The 19,675-nt window shown below is 48.5% G+C and overlaps 1 protein-coding gene and 1 long non-coding RNA gene across 2 annotated transcripts; one reads left to right on the plus strand and one right to left on the minus strand.

Annotated features, from left to right (window-relative positions):
• Window positions 1-1,273: 1,273 nt before the first annotated feature.
• Window positions 1,274-12,493, plus strand: LOC308066448 (solute carrier family 2, facilitated glucose transporter member 3). The gene is made up of 10 exons (XM_080393733.1): window positions 1,274-1,408; window positions 4,388-4,483; window positions 5,835-5,995; window positions 6,295-6,535; window positions 6,705-6,867; window positions 7,530-7,717; window positions 8,101-8,205; window positions 8,644-8,745; window positions 9,003-9,206; window positions 9,698-12,493. Exons 1-10 carry the CDS (start codon window positions 1,394-1,396, stop codon window positions 9,911-9,913), a joined length of 1,491 nt encoding a protein of 496 aa, XP_080249859.1. The 5' UTR covers window positions 1,274-1,393; the 3' UTR covers window positions 9,914-12,493.
• LOC308066452 lies at window positions 11,024-19,211 on the minus strand. The gene is made up of 2 exons (XR_013929157.1): window positions 19,141-19,211; window positions 11,024-18,937 (listed from the first exon to the last, which is right to left on the minus strand). It is a non-coding gene; the product is annotated as an uncharacterized lncRNA (long non-coding RNA).
• Window positions 19,212-19,675: the final 464 nt, after the last annotated feature.

The following is a 19,675-nucleotide window of genomic DNA, read 5'->3' on the forward strand; positions in this document are numbered from 1 at the left end:
TCCTCTGGGAGTGTGAAAATGGGGCCTTTGATGTGCTGATGGCTCCTGTGGGGCCTGGGAGTAGCTGGGGCTGGTGTTATTTGGGGTCCTCCTCCTGCCATTGTCCCTCTGTGCTCCTTTGTGGGTGGGCAGATGAGCTTTTAACAGGTAAAGAGGACTGTGCAGGCTTCCCTTGCCCTTCCGCACAACTGTTTTTCTGCTGGGAATAATGTTTGAACACCACCACAGAAATATCTGCGAAGGGAGCGAGGGAAAGTGTCCCCCCATTTAGCCTGTTAATTTAAAGTTACGTGTGGCCAGGTGACCACGTCAAATAAACAGCAAAACTGAAATGAAAATGTGATCGTTCCACTTTCACAGAATCTGGTGACAGAAGCGATGGCTGATCCCAAGATAATTTTCCTAAAACTGAAACAATGTTACGCCACCCTTCTCCCCTCGCCCTTGCACCCAGCCCCAGCTCTGAGCTGTTGCTGTTTTCTGGAGGCAAAATGCTGGGCAGGTTCTTGGTTCAGTGAAGACTTTTCTTGTTTGACAGTGGTGTGGCCCGAGAATCAAAGCAGGGCTCTTTGTTACTCCCCTGGAAGAGTCTGGTGCCTGTTTGACCTGCAGGATGGACAGCAAATGGACATGAAGCACAGTAGTGCAGGGGGATGGAAAGGGTACAAGCCTGGGACTACACGCATCTGCAGGATCACTGCTTCAGCTTTGCCCCTGCAGATACTAGCTTTGTAGGAAAAATATATTAAAAACCAAACCAAAAGTAAAACAACCAACCAACAAATCCCTCAAACCAAATTACCCAGTGCCTCATCCACAGCTTTGGGCGGTGGGGTGAGCGGCCACAGAGCACATACAGCATTTGTCTTCAGGCTCCTGCCCGCGCCCACCACCACCGGCCTGCCCGTTTTCCTACGGATTGAAACCCGCTTTACGCCACAGCTCCTTTCGTGCAAACCGCCACGACCCGCCATTAACGAACAGCTGGGCGGCAGCACCGCGGCGGGCGAACCTCTCCCCCGCGCTCCGCCCGCCGCCCCCGGCCGGCTCCATGGCGGCCCGGCAGCCCGGCACGCACGGCGCCGGAAGGCGCTGGTGTCGGTTTTAAGTCACAAACGGCGTGAACTCGACCTGCTTTGTTTTGGTTGGGTTTGGGGTGGTTGGTTTTTTTTTTTTGTGTTTTGTTGTTGGTTTTTTTTTTTTTTTCCTCCGCTGTAATTACGGGATGCTGCGGAGCTCCGCCCCGGTCCCTCCCCTCTAACAGAGGCCATAAAAGCCCGGCCGCGGCGGGCGGAGGGTGCGGGTTCGTGTGGAGCTGGGGGCGGGTGCGTAGCCGCCTCCTCGCCGCGTTCCGTTAGCTGGGGAGCGGCAGCGGCCGGTCGCTTAGGCCACGATGGATACCAAAAAGGTAGGGGGGGAGCGCGGCTTTCTCCTTCCTTCTTCCCCCTCCACCCGCCGGCCGGCAACGCTGCGGCCGATGCAGGGTGCTCGCCGGCGGGCAGCCGCCGCTCGGATCCCCGCCGCTCGGGTCCCCGGGCGCTTCGGTGGAGGGGCGGGGGGTCGTGACTGGCGGGTGGTCGCGACCGATCGCTGCCTCCGGGTGCCTGTGGGCCGTCGTGACCATGGATGCGGCGGCGGTGCCGGCAGGCCGCTGCGGGGGCTCGGGGGCGGGGGGTGTTGCAGATGGCGAGATTGATTTGCTTTCGTGCGCGTGGCCTGATGCTCCACATGATGCTGTGTCCGTACTTCATGATATTGATCGCCAGGTTTATTTTGCTGGCAGGGCAGCGCTTGTTTGTCCCGGGGTTTGTGATGCTGAAAAGAAGATTCCTTTTAAAGGCGTTTTTTTTGTGGTGGTGCTGGTGATGTGGCTTATATTAAAGGCGCTTTTAAATGTCAGAAGAAAAGCAAAACCACCTTTCCCCTTTCTCACTTCGGAGAGCCAGGGACGGAATGTTTGGCGGTATCGTAGTTCCATCTGCAGCTACGAGTGAGGCGTGCACTCGTGGAGGGCGCTGATGACTGCATGTGCCCGAGTGTAGCAGGGCAGCAAGGCAGGCAGGCGTGAGGGAAGGAGAGGCAGCACCTACCCAGCTGGACCCGGCGCAGGGTGCCAGGATTGCAGTTACAACAAGGAGCAGCAGAAGCCTGGGGCCCACGCGGCCCGTATTGATGGGAGATGCAGGTGGTATGAGAGGATGCAGCAAAGGAGAGCATCTGCTCAAGGTCACTCAGAGGAGGGCTGGGGGGCTGTTGTAGCTGCGTTCAACAAGTTGGACTACTCTGAGGTTCCAGTAGTGAAGTAGAAGGGGGGGGGGGGGGGGGCTGGCGAGAAGCGGCTCCTGGATAATGAACGTTGCTGATGCCTGTGGTCGGAGGGGGGTGGTGGTGGTTTGAATTCATTGCCGGTGTATAGACCTCAGCCTTGAGCCTTTGGGTAGGATGGGTGTCGCCGAACTATTTCTGAGTTCTCTGTTTGACTTCTGGGAAGTGAAACACTTCCAGCAGTAACAAATGATCCATACATTAGATCAGTCTGGCTCGGTGGAGGGGATGGGTCAAGGCCATGTGATGTCTAGGTGGCAGGAGGCTTGGTAAGGGATGAATAGCAGGCCACAGCCAGGAGAAGGGAGCGTGAAAGAGGGCAGAATAACTAACCTCTTGGTAGCTTGTGTCCCATGTAGGTAGGGGGTCGCTGCTGCACCCCAGAAGAAAAAGGCCAGCTGTGATCACTGCAAGCCATGACAAAGCAGAGCCCTGATGGGAAAGATGCTCTTGTGTTGAGTCACTGCATTGAAAACATGGAGAGCTGGGTTTTGTCCTCAGCTTTGCTATAGCTGCTGACTAGGGGTGACCTGGCCTGGAGCCCTAAAAGTGCTTAGATGTCTTAATGCACTTTTACAGGCATGTGGGTGCCTTGAAAGAGGTGTGTCCTTGTGGTTCTCGGCCAAATTTCCTTGTGACAAAAATGAGGGGAGTGGTCACATGATGGCAGGATGAAGAAGGCCTAGGGTGTGTTTGGGTGTGAGTGCTACCTCGGGAGACATTTGCCCCCTGCAAGGAAAAGACCCCGTCCTCTTTGTCCCCTCCACTCCATCACTAACCTCAGCAGGAAGAGAGCCCAGCCTGAAACGTTCACATGATGTAGGTGGGGGTAGCCATGCCCCTGCGAGTCATTTCCCCCAGTTGCTGTTTACTGGGGCCTAACTGGTGGCTGTGTGAGGGTTGTGCAGGCCAGAAGCACCAGTGCTTGACTTGAAAGATTGGTAAAGGTGGTGTGAGTGTTGGCAGAAGGTTATTGTCAAAAATTTTGGGCAGCCTTAGGAGCCACTGCTCCTGGAGCTGAGCTGGAAAGTGAGAGGCTGGAAGAGCTGTGACAGTAGGCCCCACGGAGTACTCTTCCCTCCTCTGTGAGCCTTAGGACAATAATTGGAAAGCCTTGGAAAAGGAACTGTTAATAATTTTGGAAAAGCTTCCAGTTCCTCCTGAGACAGAAACATGGCCTTTCCTCATCGTGCCAACTCCCGAATCACCTGCTCCCCCATGCCTTCCTAGCACAGAGCTGGCTTAAATGTCACAAGCTTTAAAGATGTAGAAAATGTCAGATGCTTTTCACCGACACTTAAATTTCTCAGTCTGAGACTTCTGAGGTTGGACCATCAAGCTTCCTCAGGCTCAGAGGGCTGAGCAGTTTTTATTTTATTTTAATAAATAGCGATTAACATACCCAAATTCCAGGGATGCTGCTTCATCTAAAATGCCAACTATTGTCTCTGCTTCAAGAAAAATAAGCAGGAAGGTTGGCAGCAACTGCTGCTACCTCTGTGAGGCAGGCTGCTGTGCCAGGTGCCCTGGGGCAGGGTTGGGAAGCTCTAGCCTGAGAAAAGCAGACCTGTTGCTGAAGAGTGCGGGTTTTAACTATCAGGAGTGATTGCCAGTATAGCTTGTGGGCAGATCTGTGACTCAATTTATGGGAACTTGTCAGCTGGCATGGAGAAGAGTTAGACCCTTGTTTCATGACATGCCAGAGATCAGCAAAAGCTTCTCTGTAAAGCAGATCAACCCAAAATAACAGCCACTAATGCAGCCAGTGTATTCATTACTAATGAGCTGAGAATAGTTGATGAAGGTCAGGAGATAATAAAGGAGAGGTCCTGACCGGCCCTCCTATTTCTAGTCACAGAACTTCCCTGCTGTACAGTTGCATCTCCCTTCCCAGGGTCTCTTGTTACTGATACCCACCCTTGCAGGACAGGAGCGCATTCCCTGCTGTTGGTGCACTTGTGCATGGCACCTATGAGCTGCAGCTCCTGTTTATGCTGAAGAGAAATAGGGTTGTAAAGAAAGCATGAATAACAATACATATTTTTTTTCTTTCTTTCCACAGAAAATCACAGTACCTCTTATCTATGCTGTTTCCATTGCTGCCATTGGATCTCTCCAGTTCGGGTACAACACTGGTGTCATCAATGCTCCTGAGAAGGTGAGAGGAAGGATGAATGACTTGTGGAGACAGTAGGAGTGAGGGGCTGGTGGGGAAAAAAAAAGGTGTGGAAAAGAGGAGCTGTGTCCCAAGCAGCTAATAACTTGATTCTCGTTTATGATGTTAAGAAGACATACAACCCCCCCCCAACTACAACAGTGGGACACGAAGGGCAAAGTTTTGGGGAGGAGAGAGAGTGACCAGAGAGGTTAATTCTCATAATTAGGAGTAAGAGGGGATAGGAGGGCTCCATCTGCCATTTCCTGGTAGGTCTGTATCTGGTGCGTGGAGGAATGTGAGCCACTTCAGTTTTGAGTCAGAATAAACCAGCCATGGCAGAAGGAATGTAGAGTGCAGTGTGCAGAAAACAGTTGAGGGTTGGCAGGGATTACAGTTGCTCTAGTTTAGTTTGTCTCTGGGACCATCTCAGGCTTCTTTATTTGTTTATTCATTCCTTGTATTAAGTGTAGATTCAGTGCTTCTGAAAGGACTGTGACTTGGGCATTCTGACCAATAATCTCATGACTGTAGCCTAAGAAAGAAGAGATGAAGAAAACGAGACGTGTGGTTTTCTTGTAACTATAAGATGGTTCCTCTCTCTCTCAGGAACTGAGTCACCAATACCACATCCATCCTGTGTCCGGGAATAGATGTCACATCATCGGGGGTGGGGGTGTGTGTCCTCCCTAGCTAATGTCCTGCTGCCATCTGCTGGGGGCACGTACTCTGAGGCCATGTCCTCTTCAACCTTTGCAGAAATTCCCTCATCAAAGAGGATGCCTTGGAAATCGGCAGCACAGCCCTGTCACATCCCCATGAGACAACTAAGGACCGTTTTGCATGATGCTGCCATTTTCAGGCTTACCTCTGAAACTTTCTGTGTCTCTTAAACTGTTTCCATCCCAGAAAGCCCATCCCTGCTGCCAGAGTTCTGGTGTTGTCAGCAGAAATGTTCCTTTCCATTCTCTGGTTGCATTTTCTTGCTCTCTTTTGCTTCCAACTGTCTCACACCCCCTCCCAAGCAGCACCAGTGACTCACCATCCATAAACATTCAGAAAATAAGCCTGTTCCTTAATAAACACTGGCCTACCCCTCCACATTCAGTGAAGCAATTTCTCCCTCATCATACTGCTACCTGTCCACTGTTCATGAACAATGGAAGTTCCTCTTTCTGCACCCTTGTTTTCCCCTTGCATGACTTGTTGCTGCCTACTCAATTTTTAGGGTCTGCCCTTGCTTCTTGCCTCCATGAAAACAAGAAAGAAGACCTCAAAAGTCATCTCCCCTCTCTCCAGTTCAGAACGCCTCTCACTGGATTGTAACTATGTCCCTACCTGATTCCTCCTGCAGATAATCCAGAGATTCTTCAACAGAACCCTATCCGAACGGACTGGGGATGTTGTCTCTCCAGAGCTCCTCACCTCTCTGTGGTCCCTTTCTGTGGCCATCTTCTCAGTAGGAGGTATGATTGGCTCCTTCTCAGTCAGCCTGTTTGTCAACAGATTTGGCAGGTAAGTTGGGAAGAGGGATCCAAGTCATGAGGGAATTTTTCCTATGGACAGGGGAGTGTTGGGAGGAAGAGGGCAGAGGTGAGAGGAAGGGAGGAGGAGGTGGCAGCAAGAATTGTGTGGGCTGCAAAAGGAAAGACAGGGTTGTGGGCCAAGGTGGGAGCTGAACGGGAATTACTGTGTTCTCCTCACACCCCTGAGGTGGGGCATCATGGGTATCATGAGTAGTTTTACCCCTCTTGCAGTAAACTTCCTGCTGTATTGCTGGTTTAAGCTCAGTCTTCACATGTTTACCCTGGCAGGAGGAACTCCATGCTACTGGTGAACATCTTGGCCTTTGCTGGTGGCACTCTTATGGCCTTCTCCAAGCTGGCAAAGGCAGTGGAGATGCTGATTATTGGCCGCTTCATTATTGGCCTCTTCTGTGGTCTCTGCACTGGCTTTGTGCCCATGTACATCAGTGAGGTCTCGCCCACCAGCCTCCGTGGAGCCTTTGGCACCCTCAACCAGCTGGGAATTGTTGTGGGCATCCTGGTGGCCCAGGTAAGCTTGACACAACCTGATCCTGCCCTCGGGGGGAAAGGAGGGCAGGGGAAGGGCACGGGGGGCACACTCGCTATCGGGTGCGGTATGTGGGCCTGTCATCCTGCCTGATGTGGGGGTGAGGGATTGGAGTGTTAAAATCATTCTTTCTCTCCAATTCTTTGTGTAGGTCTTTGGCCTGGAAGCAATCATGGGGACTGAAGAACTTTGGCCACTGCTTCTGGGGTTTACGGTCCTCCCAGCAATCCTGCAGTGCGTGGCTCTTCTTTTCTGCCCTGAGAGCCCCCGTTTCCTATTGATCAACAAGATGGAGGAAGAAAAAGCACAAGCAGGTAAGAACTCATCCCTGAAGGGGCAGGGCTGGATTCTGGCTCCCAGCCTGCACTGAACTTGAGTGGGAGGCCAGGACTGAGCCTGGAGCCTGTGGTGGATCGGGGTGTGACTCCCAGAGGGCACCAGGCCTGCCATCCTGGCCCGCCATCCTTGAGGTTGCATCAGTGCCAGGAAGTGTGGGAAACCTGGCATCCCAACAGAGACTCCAGGTGGGGTTAAGACAGGAGGAGCGGTGGTGCCTGGCCTGGTGGGATGTAACAGGGCCAGCTGCTGGAGCTCTGTCAGCTCCTCCTGAAAGGTGGGAAACAGGCTGACACTTAACAAGGAGCTTGGAGGGCGTTTCCCTTTGCTGCCGCAGAGGGCTGGAGTCAGCTCTGGCAAGTGTGTGTACAGAAAAAAAATAATAATAATAGTGTGGAGCTCAAGCAACATGAGCAGGAACTGGGCCTGGTTTCCATGCTGATCACAGCACAAGGCTGAGAAAGAGGTTGTCTTTCCCGTGTAGCAGGCCCAAATACTGGCAGGTGGCCCAGCATTCCCAGTGTGCCCTCCCTGAAACAGCAGGGCAGCAGGGGAGGCAGGGCAGAACCTACTGGCTGTGGGTCTGTTATACCTGGCATTTCTTGATGATTTTTTTTTTTTTTTTTTTTTTTTCCTCCAGTTCTTCAGAAGCTCCGTGGTACACAAGATGTGTCTCAGGACATCTTGGAGATGAAAGAAGAGAGTGCTAAAATGTCTCAGGAAAAGAAAGCAACTGTGCCAGAGCTCTTCCGTTCTCCAAACTACCGTCAAGCCATTACCATTGCCATCATGCTGCAGCTCTCCCAACAGCTCTCAGGCATCAATGCTGTGAGTTCCTTTCCTGTTCCGTGTGCTGAGCCTCCCTTATTATCTCTGGCTATGCTTGCACTTGCTACTAATGTTGAGAGAACTGTGCTTCCAGAAGCACGTTGTCATGCACCTTGACTGAGGGTTACTTTTGTGATATTGCAGAGATTGCTAAAATGGAATGTGGAGATTATATTTGCTTTCAATTTTCCCCTGCATGCCCTGGCAAGGCATTGCAGTCTTGCATAAAGTGAATGAACCTTTACCAGAAGGATGCTGTTTTATACTGTTGAGTGCTTCTTAGAAACTCCCTGTTGGGCTTGCAAGCCATTAGGCAGAGAATAAGGGACATGCTTTCAAATGCTGGAGTTGTGATGGTGTCTAACTTTTGCTTCTCTTCCCAGGTATTCTATTACTCTACAGGGATTTTTGAAAGAGCTGGTATCACACAGCCTGTCTATGCCACTATTGGAGCTGGTGTGGTAAACACAGTCTTCACTGTTATTTCGGTAAGTGGAATTTATGGTGAGAGGTAACTTGTCTGCCCGGGCTTTTGTGGGAGATGTGACTGAAGACAAGTAGCCAGGTTGTGGCAAAGTATTGGACTAGGCAATGGCCTTCAAGAGCAAAGAAAAGAGTGCATTGAAAGGATTGTGGGAGGAGAGGAGCGGAGAAAGGGGTAGGGGTATTACGCTTTTAGAAGAAAGGGGGGGGGGGGAAAGGAGTGCAGGGGGGAAAAGAATGATGGGAGAAGGCAGTAGTGAGAACTAAAGAGGAAAAACTTGGGCCTAGAATGGAGCAGTCTGGGCACCTGCACTGAGATCACCACTGGCACCGAGAGCTACAGGCAGATAAAAGAAAGAGGTGCAGGGCACGCTGAGCAAGGGAGCCGCTTCTGGTTTTGTTGCTGAAGTCATGGATATTTTTCTCTCCTGTCATGTTTCTAGCTGTTCCTGGTGGAGCGTGCGGGGCGCAGGACCCTCCATTTAATTGGTTTGGGTGGCATGGCTGTGTGCGCTGTTCTTATGACTGTTGCTTTAGCTCTGAAGGTGAGTAATTGGTGTTCCTGTCCACCCTGAAACCCAGCAGGTGACCTACAGGACTATAAATCTGCCTTGCCCTGTGATTCTGCCCTGTAGGCAGGTACTGCTGGGGCTAGAGTAGAGTGTGCAGTGGAGAGTCCTAAATGTGGAAACAGTGCCACAGTATTCACAGTGCAGCTGGGAAAGCTGTGACACTGGAGATGGCACTGCACAGTGCCAGGTTTGCCTCAAACTGCAGCTGATCGTGTTTTGTTCCCTTGCAGGATGTTGTGGAGTGGATCAGATACATCAGCATTGTTGCCACTTTCGGCTTTGTGGCTCTCTTTGAGATTGGCCCTGGCCCTATCCCGTGGTTCATTGTGGCAGAGCTCTTCAGTCAGGGCCCACGGCCTGCAGCCATGGCAGTGGCTGGTTGTTCCAACTGGACCTCTAATTTCTTGGTGGGAATGCTCTTCCCTTATGCAGAGGTAAGGACCCAGTTTGCCCAAGCACTGAGTGCTGCAGCATTGGAATAGGTATTCAGAGTGGTTGTAGAGTCTCCATCCTTGGAGACTTCAAAACATGACTGTACGACCCTAAACAACCTAATCTCTCCTTGAAGTTGTCCCTGCTTTGAGCAGTCTGGTCAGTCTTCCAGAGGCTCCTGATACTGTGTTCTGATTGTTACTGAAGGCTGAGTGTTGTCACTCATCTTATATTCTGTTGTCTCAACTGCTTGTAGCTTACAAATAGTAGGAAGAGCTATCTTAAGTAGCGCATTAAGGATTTCCCTGTAAAAGCCTCAATTTTGATCACCCACAGGAACCCGATTTCAATTAAAAAAATAATGCTGTGTTGAGAAAAAGTCAGTAAGGCATTGTTGCAGGAAGGTGTTAGAATTTTGACCTGTCAACAGCAAATGACCTTGCATTTAGGTTTACGAGCTTCTCAAAACCTCCTGCTTTTGTCCTCCCTGCAGAGACTATGTGGCTCCTATGTCTTCCTCATCTTCCTTGTTTTCCTGGTCATCTTCTTTGTCTTCACATTCTTCAAAGTGCCAGAGACCAAGGGCAGGACTTTTGAAGACATCTCCAGGGGCTTTGAAGGACGAGCAGAAGCCAGCCCCACATCGCCTGTAGAGAAGAACCCCATGGTGGAGCTGAACAGCATACAGCCCGACAAAGACGTTGCCTAAGATTCATGAAACACCACTTCTTTGACTCTTACATGCTTAAAGACTCATTAAAAAAGGAATAAGCAAAGAAAACCATGAGAACTGGGACATTTCTCACTCCCCCCACCCCCTAGTTGCTGCTATTTTCTTCTTTGCACCCACATACTCGCCCATTCTGCCAGGCTTACCAGCATTAAGCAAATCTGATATGGGTGATCACATTTTCAAGTACTGGAAGGCACCTGGCATTTGCAAAAATAATCTCATCTTCTCTGTTCTCCTGATGTTTGTGACAGAGAAGAGTTGGCAATATTTTTGGTTTTTCTCATCTATAATTGCTATTTGGGGTTAACATACTTAGGCACGCAGTGACAGCTATGTATTTGATGGTTATGTATTTGAATCTGATTACTATTTTTGTAGTGAGTTGAAGGGACCCACTAAACAAGTCCCCAGCCCTTTGAGTCTACCTGTGTGAGTGTCTGCTGTGTTACACTGGAATTTAAGAAGCCTACCAAAAAGCCATCTCCTTGCTTTTTCCTGTCCAGTGTGCACTTTTTTTCAGCCTCAGGAAAAAGGGGACCAAGTTACATGCATATTTTTTCCTGCTGTCTTATTTTTTTGTATAGACAGACTGAAAGCATACTTTTACTTAAGTTTATTTATTTGTATGTCACTTTGTAAATGTTTATTTTTTTAATGGTGTACAAAAATGTACAGACAAAAAGTTGAAGATGTTTATGAGAAATAGCTAATTTAACAAAAGATGCTGTAGACTTGAGGTGCAATAAGACTGTAAAGGAGAAATGTGATATGAAACAGGAGATTGGGCATTTTGGATGATGGGTGCAACAGGCCCAATTATGCACATCCCTTTTAAGTTATTTGTGCCCTCTGGAAAGAAATTCAAAGAATTCCATACTAGTGAGAAGAGGTATGTCTGTTTTTCCACTAAAATCTCTGTTATTTGGGATTTTATGGGTGGCAATTTTAAATACTGTTCCCAGGTGTTGATTGGAAAGTGTGGTATTGCAACAAATGGGTGGTGTTAGTTTATTTTCAGTCACAGCTCAGCATTGTATAGGATGATTGAGGGTGGTGATGGTAAACCAGAAAGTAACTTTACCTGTCTTCTCTTTGTTTTATTTTTTTTTTCTCTGCTGCATTCTAGGTCAGAAGTCTGAAAGTTTGCAGATTGTTACTTAAAGGTGTGTGAGATTCAAAATTATTTTTCCAAAACTATTTTCTTAGCAATTCTTATAAATATTAAGAGGCATGTAGCGTAACCCTTCTGGAAACGGGCATGGTCAGTTATGGTGTGTGTAAGATCATAAAGGTAGAGATGCAGGACTAGAGACCAGAGATACTGGAACTTGCTAGCTTAGCAGTGTGAAAGGTCTGTAGGGCTCAGTCCACTGGTTGCAGGCCAAATGTTTTTGCCCTCTATGTCCTCTCTGGAAGATCTGCATGATGTTGTTGTGATGCTCACCGGTGTGCGGCACGCTGTGTAGATGTATTACAGCTCTGTAATAGTGCCTCTGTTGAAAGGGATATGGCAGACATTAATTGTACATCAGTAAGTATCAGTATCCCTGCTTGTCATACTGCTAGGCAATCTGGAGTGCGTATACACCTACCCTTGCTGCCAGGTTAGCGCAGTTCAGGAAGGCAGAAAGTAGCACATACGATACACTTGCAATCAAGGGGTGGGAGTTTGCTTCACTGACTGCAGCACTCTGTTGAGGGAGACTCCAGGCCCATGTCTGTCCAGATCTGCACAAGCTATCTAAAGGTCACACAGAGGTAGGTCCAACTTAAACTACTCTTAAGATCTGATCTGTGGTTTTGGACTTGATAGAACTCAGGTCTACCTGCAAACTAATGCTGGAGTCCATCACTGGATATCCTAGAAGAGAAACAGGCCCACAGATTCCAAGGTAGGTAAAAGGACTAAAGGCTCAAAGGCAGGAATGGCAGCAAAATCATCGTAGCATGGATAGCCCAAGCTTTTTTGATAGCATACTGTTTCAGAGCAGGTCAGAGAAGTTCCCATCGATGTATATGCTGGGGGTGTGTATCTGGCATTTTCAGTAACTTGTGATGACATTTCTCTACCTTCCCTAATGAGAAACAGTTGCAAATATCAGTGAAACTTGCTGTTGTGAAATACTACTTGTGACTTCATTTTAAATACCCTAGCTTTGCACAAGGCTATCCTATTGCATCCAGTTTTCCCTAGCTTTCTATCAGGCTTCCATGCCAAATGTTTATTCTTAGAAGTATTATCACTTCTTCCCCAACTTTCATATTTTGGTTCATTTTATATGGATTTCTGTGCCCTTCCTTTGACCCTTCAGCACTTCCAGACATGATATTTGTTAGGAATATGTTAGGAAATGCCCCCTACAGCTGTGCATAAGAGCATTCTGTACTTTGCATCAGAGATGTGTGTTGGCTTGGACAGAAATGTGTAGGTCTTTCTCACATGGTATCTCTTTGTTATTTTCTTTTTCTGTAACAGCATTGTGAGTATTTTGGATGGGTTTTATATGCTTATTAATGTGGTTGTTTCCTGTTTTTAAAATAAAATATATAACTAAGTATCTGGTTTAGATTTTTACTTTTGCCCTGTAGGTCTTCTGTTTCTTACTCCTTATTATAGCCTGGGACTATATTCTGGAATGTGCCCAGCATCTGCCCTGCAGACTTTTTGCCTAGCCCAGCACCCTGGATTTGTTTTATTCTAGTGAAAATGACCATTTCTCTTAGCCTCCATGCATATTGCCATAATAAATTCCCTTCCTACTCTTCCTTAGGACTACTTAAACTCAAAAGATGTGCTTCTCTATCTTATTTGCCAAAATCCTTTTGCCTGCATCTGAATTTTTTCTCAGTAAGGGGAGGGGGGAGGGAGGTGGCTGAAGGTTAGGAATCCTGCTCAGAGATAAAACACGTGAGACTTTTGCCCCATTCCTCTGTAAATGATGTTTTGCTCCCTCTGTCTGGTGAGTTACCTTAATTTCCTCTGAAATCTTGCCTATGTACACTCGGTACTGGACGCCTGAAAGGAGGAGAGTGGTGAAGTGGAAACCCCACTGCCTTGAGGGGGGCCAGTCCCCAGGAGCTGCTCCCCTACCCCAGGGGCCATGGTATTCCTGACCCACTGGCAAGTCTGTGGGGTGTTCTTGCCCATGGCACCCTTGCTGAGGAGTAGTGAGCACCCATGTATTGCCATAAGGCAATGTAGTGGGTTTGCATGGCAAGGTTTTGGTAGTGGGAAAGGGAGGGCTACAGGGGTGGTTTCTGCGAGAAGATGCCAGAAGCTTCCCCCATGTCCAATGGAGCCAATGCCAGCCGGCTGCAAGATGGACCCACCCCTGGCCAAAGCCAAGCCCGCCAGTGATGATGGTAGCACCTCTCCAATAGCATATTAAATAGGGGGAAGAAAAAAACACCTGCTGCAGTGGGACAGAGCGAGACTGTGTGGGAGCATCAGCTGCAGACATCCAGGCCAGGGCAGGAGGTGCTGCAGGTGCCGGAGCAGAAATTCCCTGGCAGCCCATGGTGCCCCCACAGCCCGTGGAGGTCCACGGTGGAGCAGATCCCCACCTGCAGCCCCTGGAGGACCCCACGCCAAGAGCAGGCGGATACTCGAAGGAGGCTGTGCCCTGTGGGAAGCCCACACCGAAGCAGGTTTGCTAACAGGACTTCTGACCCCGGGGGGAGTCCATGCCGGAGAACTGCTCCTGAGGGACTGCACTGGGATAGGGACACATACTGGAGCAGTTTGTGAAGAGCTGTAGCCTGTGGGAAGGATCCATGTCGGAGAAGTACATGGAGAACTGTCTCCCATGGGAGGGACCCATGCTGGAGCAGGGGAGGAGTGTGAGGAGGAAGGAGAAACAATGTGCAATGAACTGACCATAACCCCCACTCCTCATCCCCCTGCACTGCTCGGGGGGGGATGTAGGGAAACCTGGAATTGAGTTAGGAGGAAGGGAGTGGTGGGGGCAAGGTGGTTTTCTGATTTGAATAGTAATAAATTAAATTAATTTTCCCCAAGTCAAGTCTGTTTCGCCCACGATAATAATTGCTGAGTGCTCTCCCTGCCCTGATCTTGACCCACGAGCCTTTTGTTACACTTTCTCTCCCCTGTCCGGTTGAGGAGGGGAGTGACAGAGCAGCTTTGGTGGGCACGCAGCATCCAGCTGGGGTCAATCCTCCACAGGCAATAAGCTCTGGTTCTAGTGCGCTCCTTTCCTTGTCCTACATCCATCTTACAAGCCCAAGGCGCCTGTACCTGTTTCACAGGCAGAAACAATGACAACAGTTCATCAAAAAGTAAGGAGTTAAAATATACTTCAGATGAAAAGGATGGAGGAAAGCAAGAGGAAGGAAAAGATGGCAGAACCCAAACTACGCCAGAGGAAGAATCAGGCTAATACAACTCTGGAGCCAGCAGACTGCACAAAGCCACCAGGAAGGAGTAGGGCATAATGTAAAGTCTAAAAAAACTTGGCATAACCCTGAGCCAGCACAGGCTTTCCAAAACCTGACATTACTGACTGCTGCACGTTCCTAGCTCATGCCTGTGTTTTGCGAAGTGCTATGCAACCAGCCTCAGAGCTGGGGAGTGCTCTGGGCTGTGTATAATTGTTTTTCAACTCCTGGTGAGCTGGGGGAAAAAAAAAAAACAAACCAAAAAAGCCCAGCCATCCAAACTCATAAGCATATCTAGGTCAAACTTAACTTTAACGTTTCTGTTTTCTTCTCGAAATGGGAACTGGAGAGCAAAATTATTCAGGGCCAAAGCATATGATTCACTGAGCCCTAAATTAATGCTTTGTGTAGTTTCTGTGATAAACTCTTGGTTGGGGAATGATTTGGGGGAATAGATGTGGTTATTTTATTTCTGAAAATTGTAAGGAAGCTTCAAAAGGAAAAACTTTGCAATGAAGTGTTTTGAATGCTTGAAGATGGGTTGTTTTCAGTTGAAACTGTTCATGACATTCAACCGAGCACATAGGCAGCTCTTACCACAGTGCCACACACAAATGTCATTTACCTCTGACGGGGTAGCAGGGGTAGCTTGGACAGGTACCTCTTTGAGACCACCCACAGGACTTTGTTCTGGCTTGCTGTGTGCAAGTGGCACTGCAGAGACCTCCAGAGCATTGCACAAGCCTCTGAAAATCAAGCTGGTCCCCAGAGCAGTGTGTAAGGTTAAGGTTTAGCTGCAGCGGGCTTTCTTCCTGCTGATATCCCCACGTTACCTCTTGAGTATGTATAGTCGGAGCTGGTGAAGTATCACCTCAGGCAGGAAGCAAAACATTCCAAGTCTCTGCATCCCACTCCTTACCTGGACCTGCAATGGAAGAGAGGAAGGAAGCAAGGGAGCACAAGAATGTGATAATGAAGGAAGTGGAAATTTAATCAGAGAATAAGTCTTGGAGGAAACCCCCTCCCTTTACCACTTCCCCTTTCTTTACCCAACAGCCTACATTACAACACCTGTGAGTTTCTCGGCAATTTCTCAGATGGCTCACTATTGGCAGAGGTGGAGTTCATGCCAGGTCAGAACCACTCTGGATTCCATCTCTGTTCCAGTGCATTCCCCGTCTGAGCAGTGGTTGGCAGAGGTGTTGCCACTGGAAAATGGCATGGAAAGTTTTGATGTGTCTGTAGAACCAGAAGGCCCTAGGATGCGTATGAGTAACTGCATCACTGGAGAACATTTCTAGGAGAGAAACCACTGCTGAGTGGCCAACAGAAGATCCCCAAGGGTCACAGGTGACATCAGCCATATCAAAGGTTTCAGTGCTATTTTACAGGCTATTATAAAGAGCATCACAGCACCACTGTCGACATTTGTCGCTTTTTGCATGTGTTATTTCTGATGAACATGTATGTGTCCCAGACAAGAAATGCAGTTGATTTCTGTGAGAAAAATGTGGAAAAAAACCATTTCTTTGGAGGTAGATTTCACTGCTGCATGCCATGTACACAAATCTTTTTATCTGATTTTGTGCTCTTTTCAAATGCCAGACATCTTAGTAGCTGGGGAGACCATGGGGATGCTTCTTCTCTGGGAAGGTACCTGGGTGAGAGCCCAAGCAGTGCTGCAGTCTTACCTCTGAGCAAAGCCGCTGATCCCATCTTTGAGGGCTACACAAAGAAAGGACATTTGCTAATTTGGTGGGGGACTGCACCATCATCGGTTTCATTGGTGTGGACACTCTATTAGTGCTGTTTTGGTGGGGCCATGATGGAGGAGCAGCAGGAGGTGACTCATTAAGACCTTTTCTCCTGCTGTACATGCAGTGAGAAAGGTCCTGCCAGCAGGTAGAGCAAACACACATTGAGTTGCACAGCAAATTGACGCACCTCTCTGGTTTTTTTCTGGCTTTCTGCAGACCAGGCCAAGGACACAGTTCTAAGGTTTTTGTCACTTTGAGAAGGACTCCTTGAAGACATGTGAGACACTTACTGGAAAACCTGGGGTACACGGCTCTGGTCTGTCATGCTCATGCTTTAGCCTGGCTGTGTCCTTACAATGTGAGTTACCAGCCAAGAGACAGCTGTCTTCAAAGTATGCTGCTGGAAAGAGACAGCTCTTAGGAAAATTGAGCTTGCTTAGACAAGGGGAAAAAATTGGTTTGTTTCCTAAAGCACATACTGCTAAGACAATTTACTTGGTGTTACTTAAAAGTATGCCATGCCTAGCGGAGGCAGGCTGTGTAACTTCTAAAACAATTCGCTTGCTGTGGTAAACCCTTGTTTCTATGCTATACCCTGCTAAAATACATGGTGTTTGCAAGAACTGTCTTTTCCTTCTCCGTAAGACACAGCTTCAGCATGCCTGGTAGACACGACAGACCTGCTAAGTCTGTTTTGCACTTGCGTTGCACAACCATTTTTTGTTTAGCAAATGGTCACATGGACTTGTTGTGTAAGGCAGTCACACTGGTGCACCAGTCACTGTGGCATGCAGTGCCGGACCATTGCAGATCATGTCCTGAACAAGTAACCAGTCATCTATGCAATGATCAACATGATCAAACATCGCTCAGTTTTTCACCTCTGCTCTAGTCTCTGTTTCATCCTGTTTTCTTCTCTTCTCCATCATGAACAAATATGCTTTCCACCAACAAGTTTGTTTCTCTATCATGAACAAAACCTCAGATGTTTATTGCTTCCTTTATATTCCTGTCACCAACTGCTATTGTCACCCAGCCGGCATATTACCTTGTTTCTAACTTGTGTTCAAACATCAAATACTCTGTGGTCTAGACTAACTTTGTTCCCCTCTGCTTTGCTTATCTCTTTCGAAGTGCTTTCTCTCTGGATCAAAGCTCTCAGTGAGAAGTCTTAACCTCATAGCTCTGCTTTGAGTCTAGGCCTATGACATAAAGAGTCCACAAGGTTTAGGACAGAGTCAGAAGAATACTTTTCCACTGGGGAAGGCATAGGGATGCAGAACGAGAAGAGGATGAAAGCTGGGAGAAATGGTGAAGGTGTGGAGGGGTATGGATGCAGCAGTGTGGCTGGAGACGTTTACGATGCATGGAAGAGCCCATAGGAGGCTGAATACAGAACAAAACCACTGAAGATTATGAGGATGTATTGAAGCAATTAGTAAAAAACAGAATGGTGGGTTCCTGAACTCCAAGGAAAGGAAGAATGAAACACAAGCTTTTCAGCTTGTGTTTGAAACCCAAGATCTGGAAGGAAGGTGAGGCATTCGTAAGTGTAAGAAGGTGAAACAGGGCCTGAGAGAGAGGAGCATGAACTTTGACAGAAGCAGGTGAGAGAATCAGGAAGGGAAAGACAGAAGACAATGCACGGTAGAAAGGCGACAGCCACAGCACTGAAGTACGGGCCCTTGAGCCGCATGCAAAGTAACATGAAGCTTCATAGGGAACTGGTAGCTTGTGACTCACAGCAAGATGTCATTGGGTCTTCAGGGAAAGGGAAATACAGATGTCTTCTCCACCACCAATGCCCCTGAGGACCTTTGCAGCTGAAACAAGTAGCTATGTCAGAGCCAGTGTTCCTTGCAGTGAGACCTCAACTCTTGGTCCACAAAGTTTGGGATCTGCTCGCTTGAAGGAGGGCATTAAAAATGACCATAAAGTGCCACAGCCAGGAAGGACTGATGGGCACACAAAATACAGCTGGCTCATCTAGACTAAAGTTAGCAGAGCAGCACATCAGAAGCAAGCCTATAAACACAAGGCAAAGGTCTGTTCCCAACTGCATAAGGTAATGCAAGAAAAGGTCCTGACAGACAGAAGTGGCCAAGACCAGTGTCAGCAAAGGCCACTTTGGACAGATACCCGCATTGCACTGACATCTGCAGGGACTCCACCATCTCAGAAAAACTGCCAGTTGCAGAAGCACTGGAAGAAATGCTTTCCAACTTCCTTATTTCATGCCACGGACAGAACTTTTGGGGAGTGATGGAACAGCATCACCTTTAAGTTGTGACTTTTTTTCTCATTCTGATGCAAGAATAATATTCACACTGCTCACGCATAGCTCATAGGTAATTGTGTATGTTGTAACGCTTTGGTCACAACAGCAACAAAAAGTTAAAAGCACTGTATTAGGGGAAGGTTTCAGTGTTTCCAAACACATTGTCTAGGGGTATTTTGCTGTGTGAGCAAGCCTGACTTCTTTGTCCAAGTGTAATTGAAGCCAGAAACAAAAAATGAAAATCAAAAGGAAAAAAAAGAAGGAGAAGTAAAGAGCGAGCTACTTTTTTCCTTGGGCATGGAAAGTCCACCTCCTGACTGGCTGTGTCTGTGAGGGCAGAGCAGCCAAAGCTCAGGCGCTACGGCTGGCTAGAAATTAAGCTCTAGCAACGCTTTGGCTCATGAAAAGAGAGCTGCTTTTTTTTTTCCTTGACTGGGACTTTTGTTAACTGGACTGAGCTGGGAGAGCACATTTTCTCCTGCTGAAGGAAGGGCCAGCCCAAATTAGTAACACTTCAAAAGTAGAGACGGAGAACAGCTAAAGCTCGTGGGAAACTTTAAAGAGTGAATTCTGCTGAGAGGGCTGGGAGGGAGGGAAATGCAGGATTCATGCCTCAAAATGCCGACAGCTTTTGGGAGTCAGAACCAGCCATTGCAACCTGAACTGGAGCAGGAGAGCAAACAGGACACGCCTCTGTTCCCTGGAAGCCTTCCCTGGACTGGAGGCCAAAAGGGACACAGGAACGATCACAACCAAGTGCACTCACTTGGCACCACAGATGCGCAGACACTGGGTGCGTTTGCCTGTGCATCGCCCCACCATGAAGGACACTGCGGCCACAGCAACGGCTTGTGGTTCATCATCCCCTAAACGTCACCTGGCATGGAAGGGCAAGGTGGTGAGAGAGGGGCACAGAGCCAGGGGGTTGTACTGTTCCTGGTGCCAGTGCAAAGGTCTGCAGGAGGTGCCGAGTGACTGGGAAGGCCTGGGAGCCAAAGGTGACATGTCCCCTGCTTCCAGGCTCTCCAGACTGGGTGTTCCTGGGCAGGTTTTGGAGCACAGCCATGATGACCACACATATGTGTGATCTCTGGGCGTGAGTGCTTCAGTTGCACACATATCGTATGCTTTTTCTCCCCCAGTGTAATGAAAAGGCGCAAAGTGTCCACACACCCAGCCAGCTCTAGGAAGCTTTCTGATAGCCTTGATCACAGCTTGCAGATATGCGTGCTCTTTTCTCCTGCAGATAAAGTAAGGCAAAACCTGAATCACTGTAATGGTACAGCCATGCACACATGCCCATCTCTG

Source organism: Falco punctatus (assembly GCF_963210335.1).
Source record: "Falco punctatus genome assembly, chromosome: 6".
NCBI classification, from domain to species: Eukaryota; Metazoa; Chordata; class Aves; order Falconiformes; family Falconidae; genus Falco; species Falco punctatus.

Coding starts and splice junctions, on each gene's coding strand:
- LOC308066448 (XM_080393733.1), top strand. Junction 4,484..5,834: donor TCATCAATGCTCCTGAGAAG/GTGAGAGGAAGG, acceptor TTCCTCCTGCAG/ATAATCCAGAGATTCTTCAA. Junction 6,868..7,529: donor GGAAGAAAAAGCACAAGCAG/GTAAGAACTCAT, acceptor TTTTTCCTCCAG/TTCTTCAGAAGCTCCGTGGT.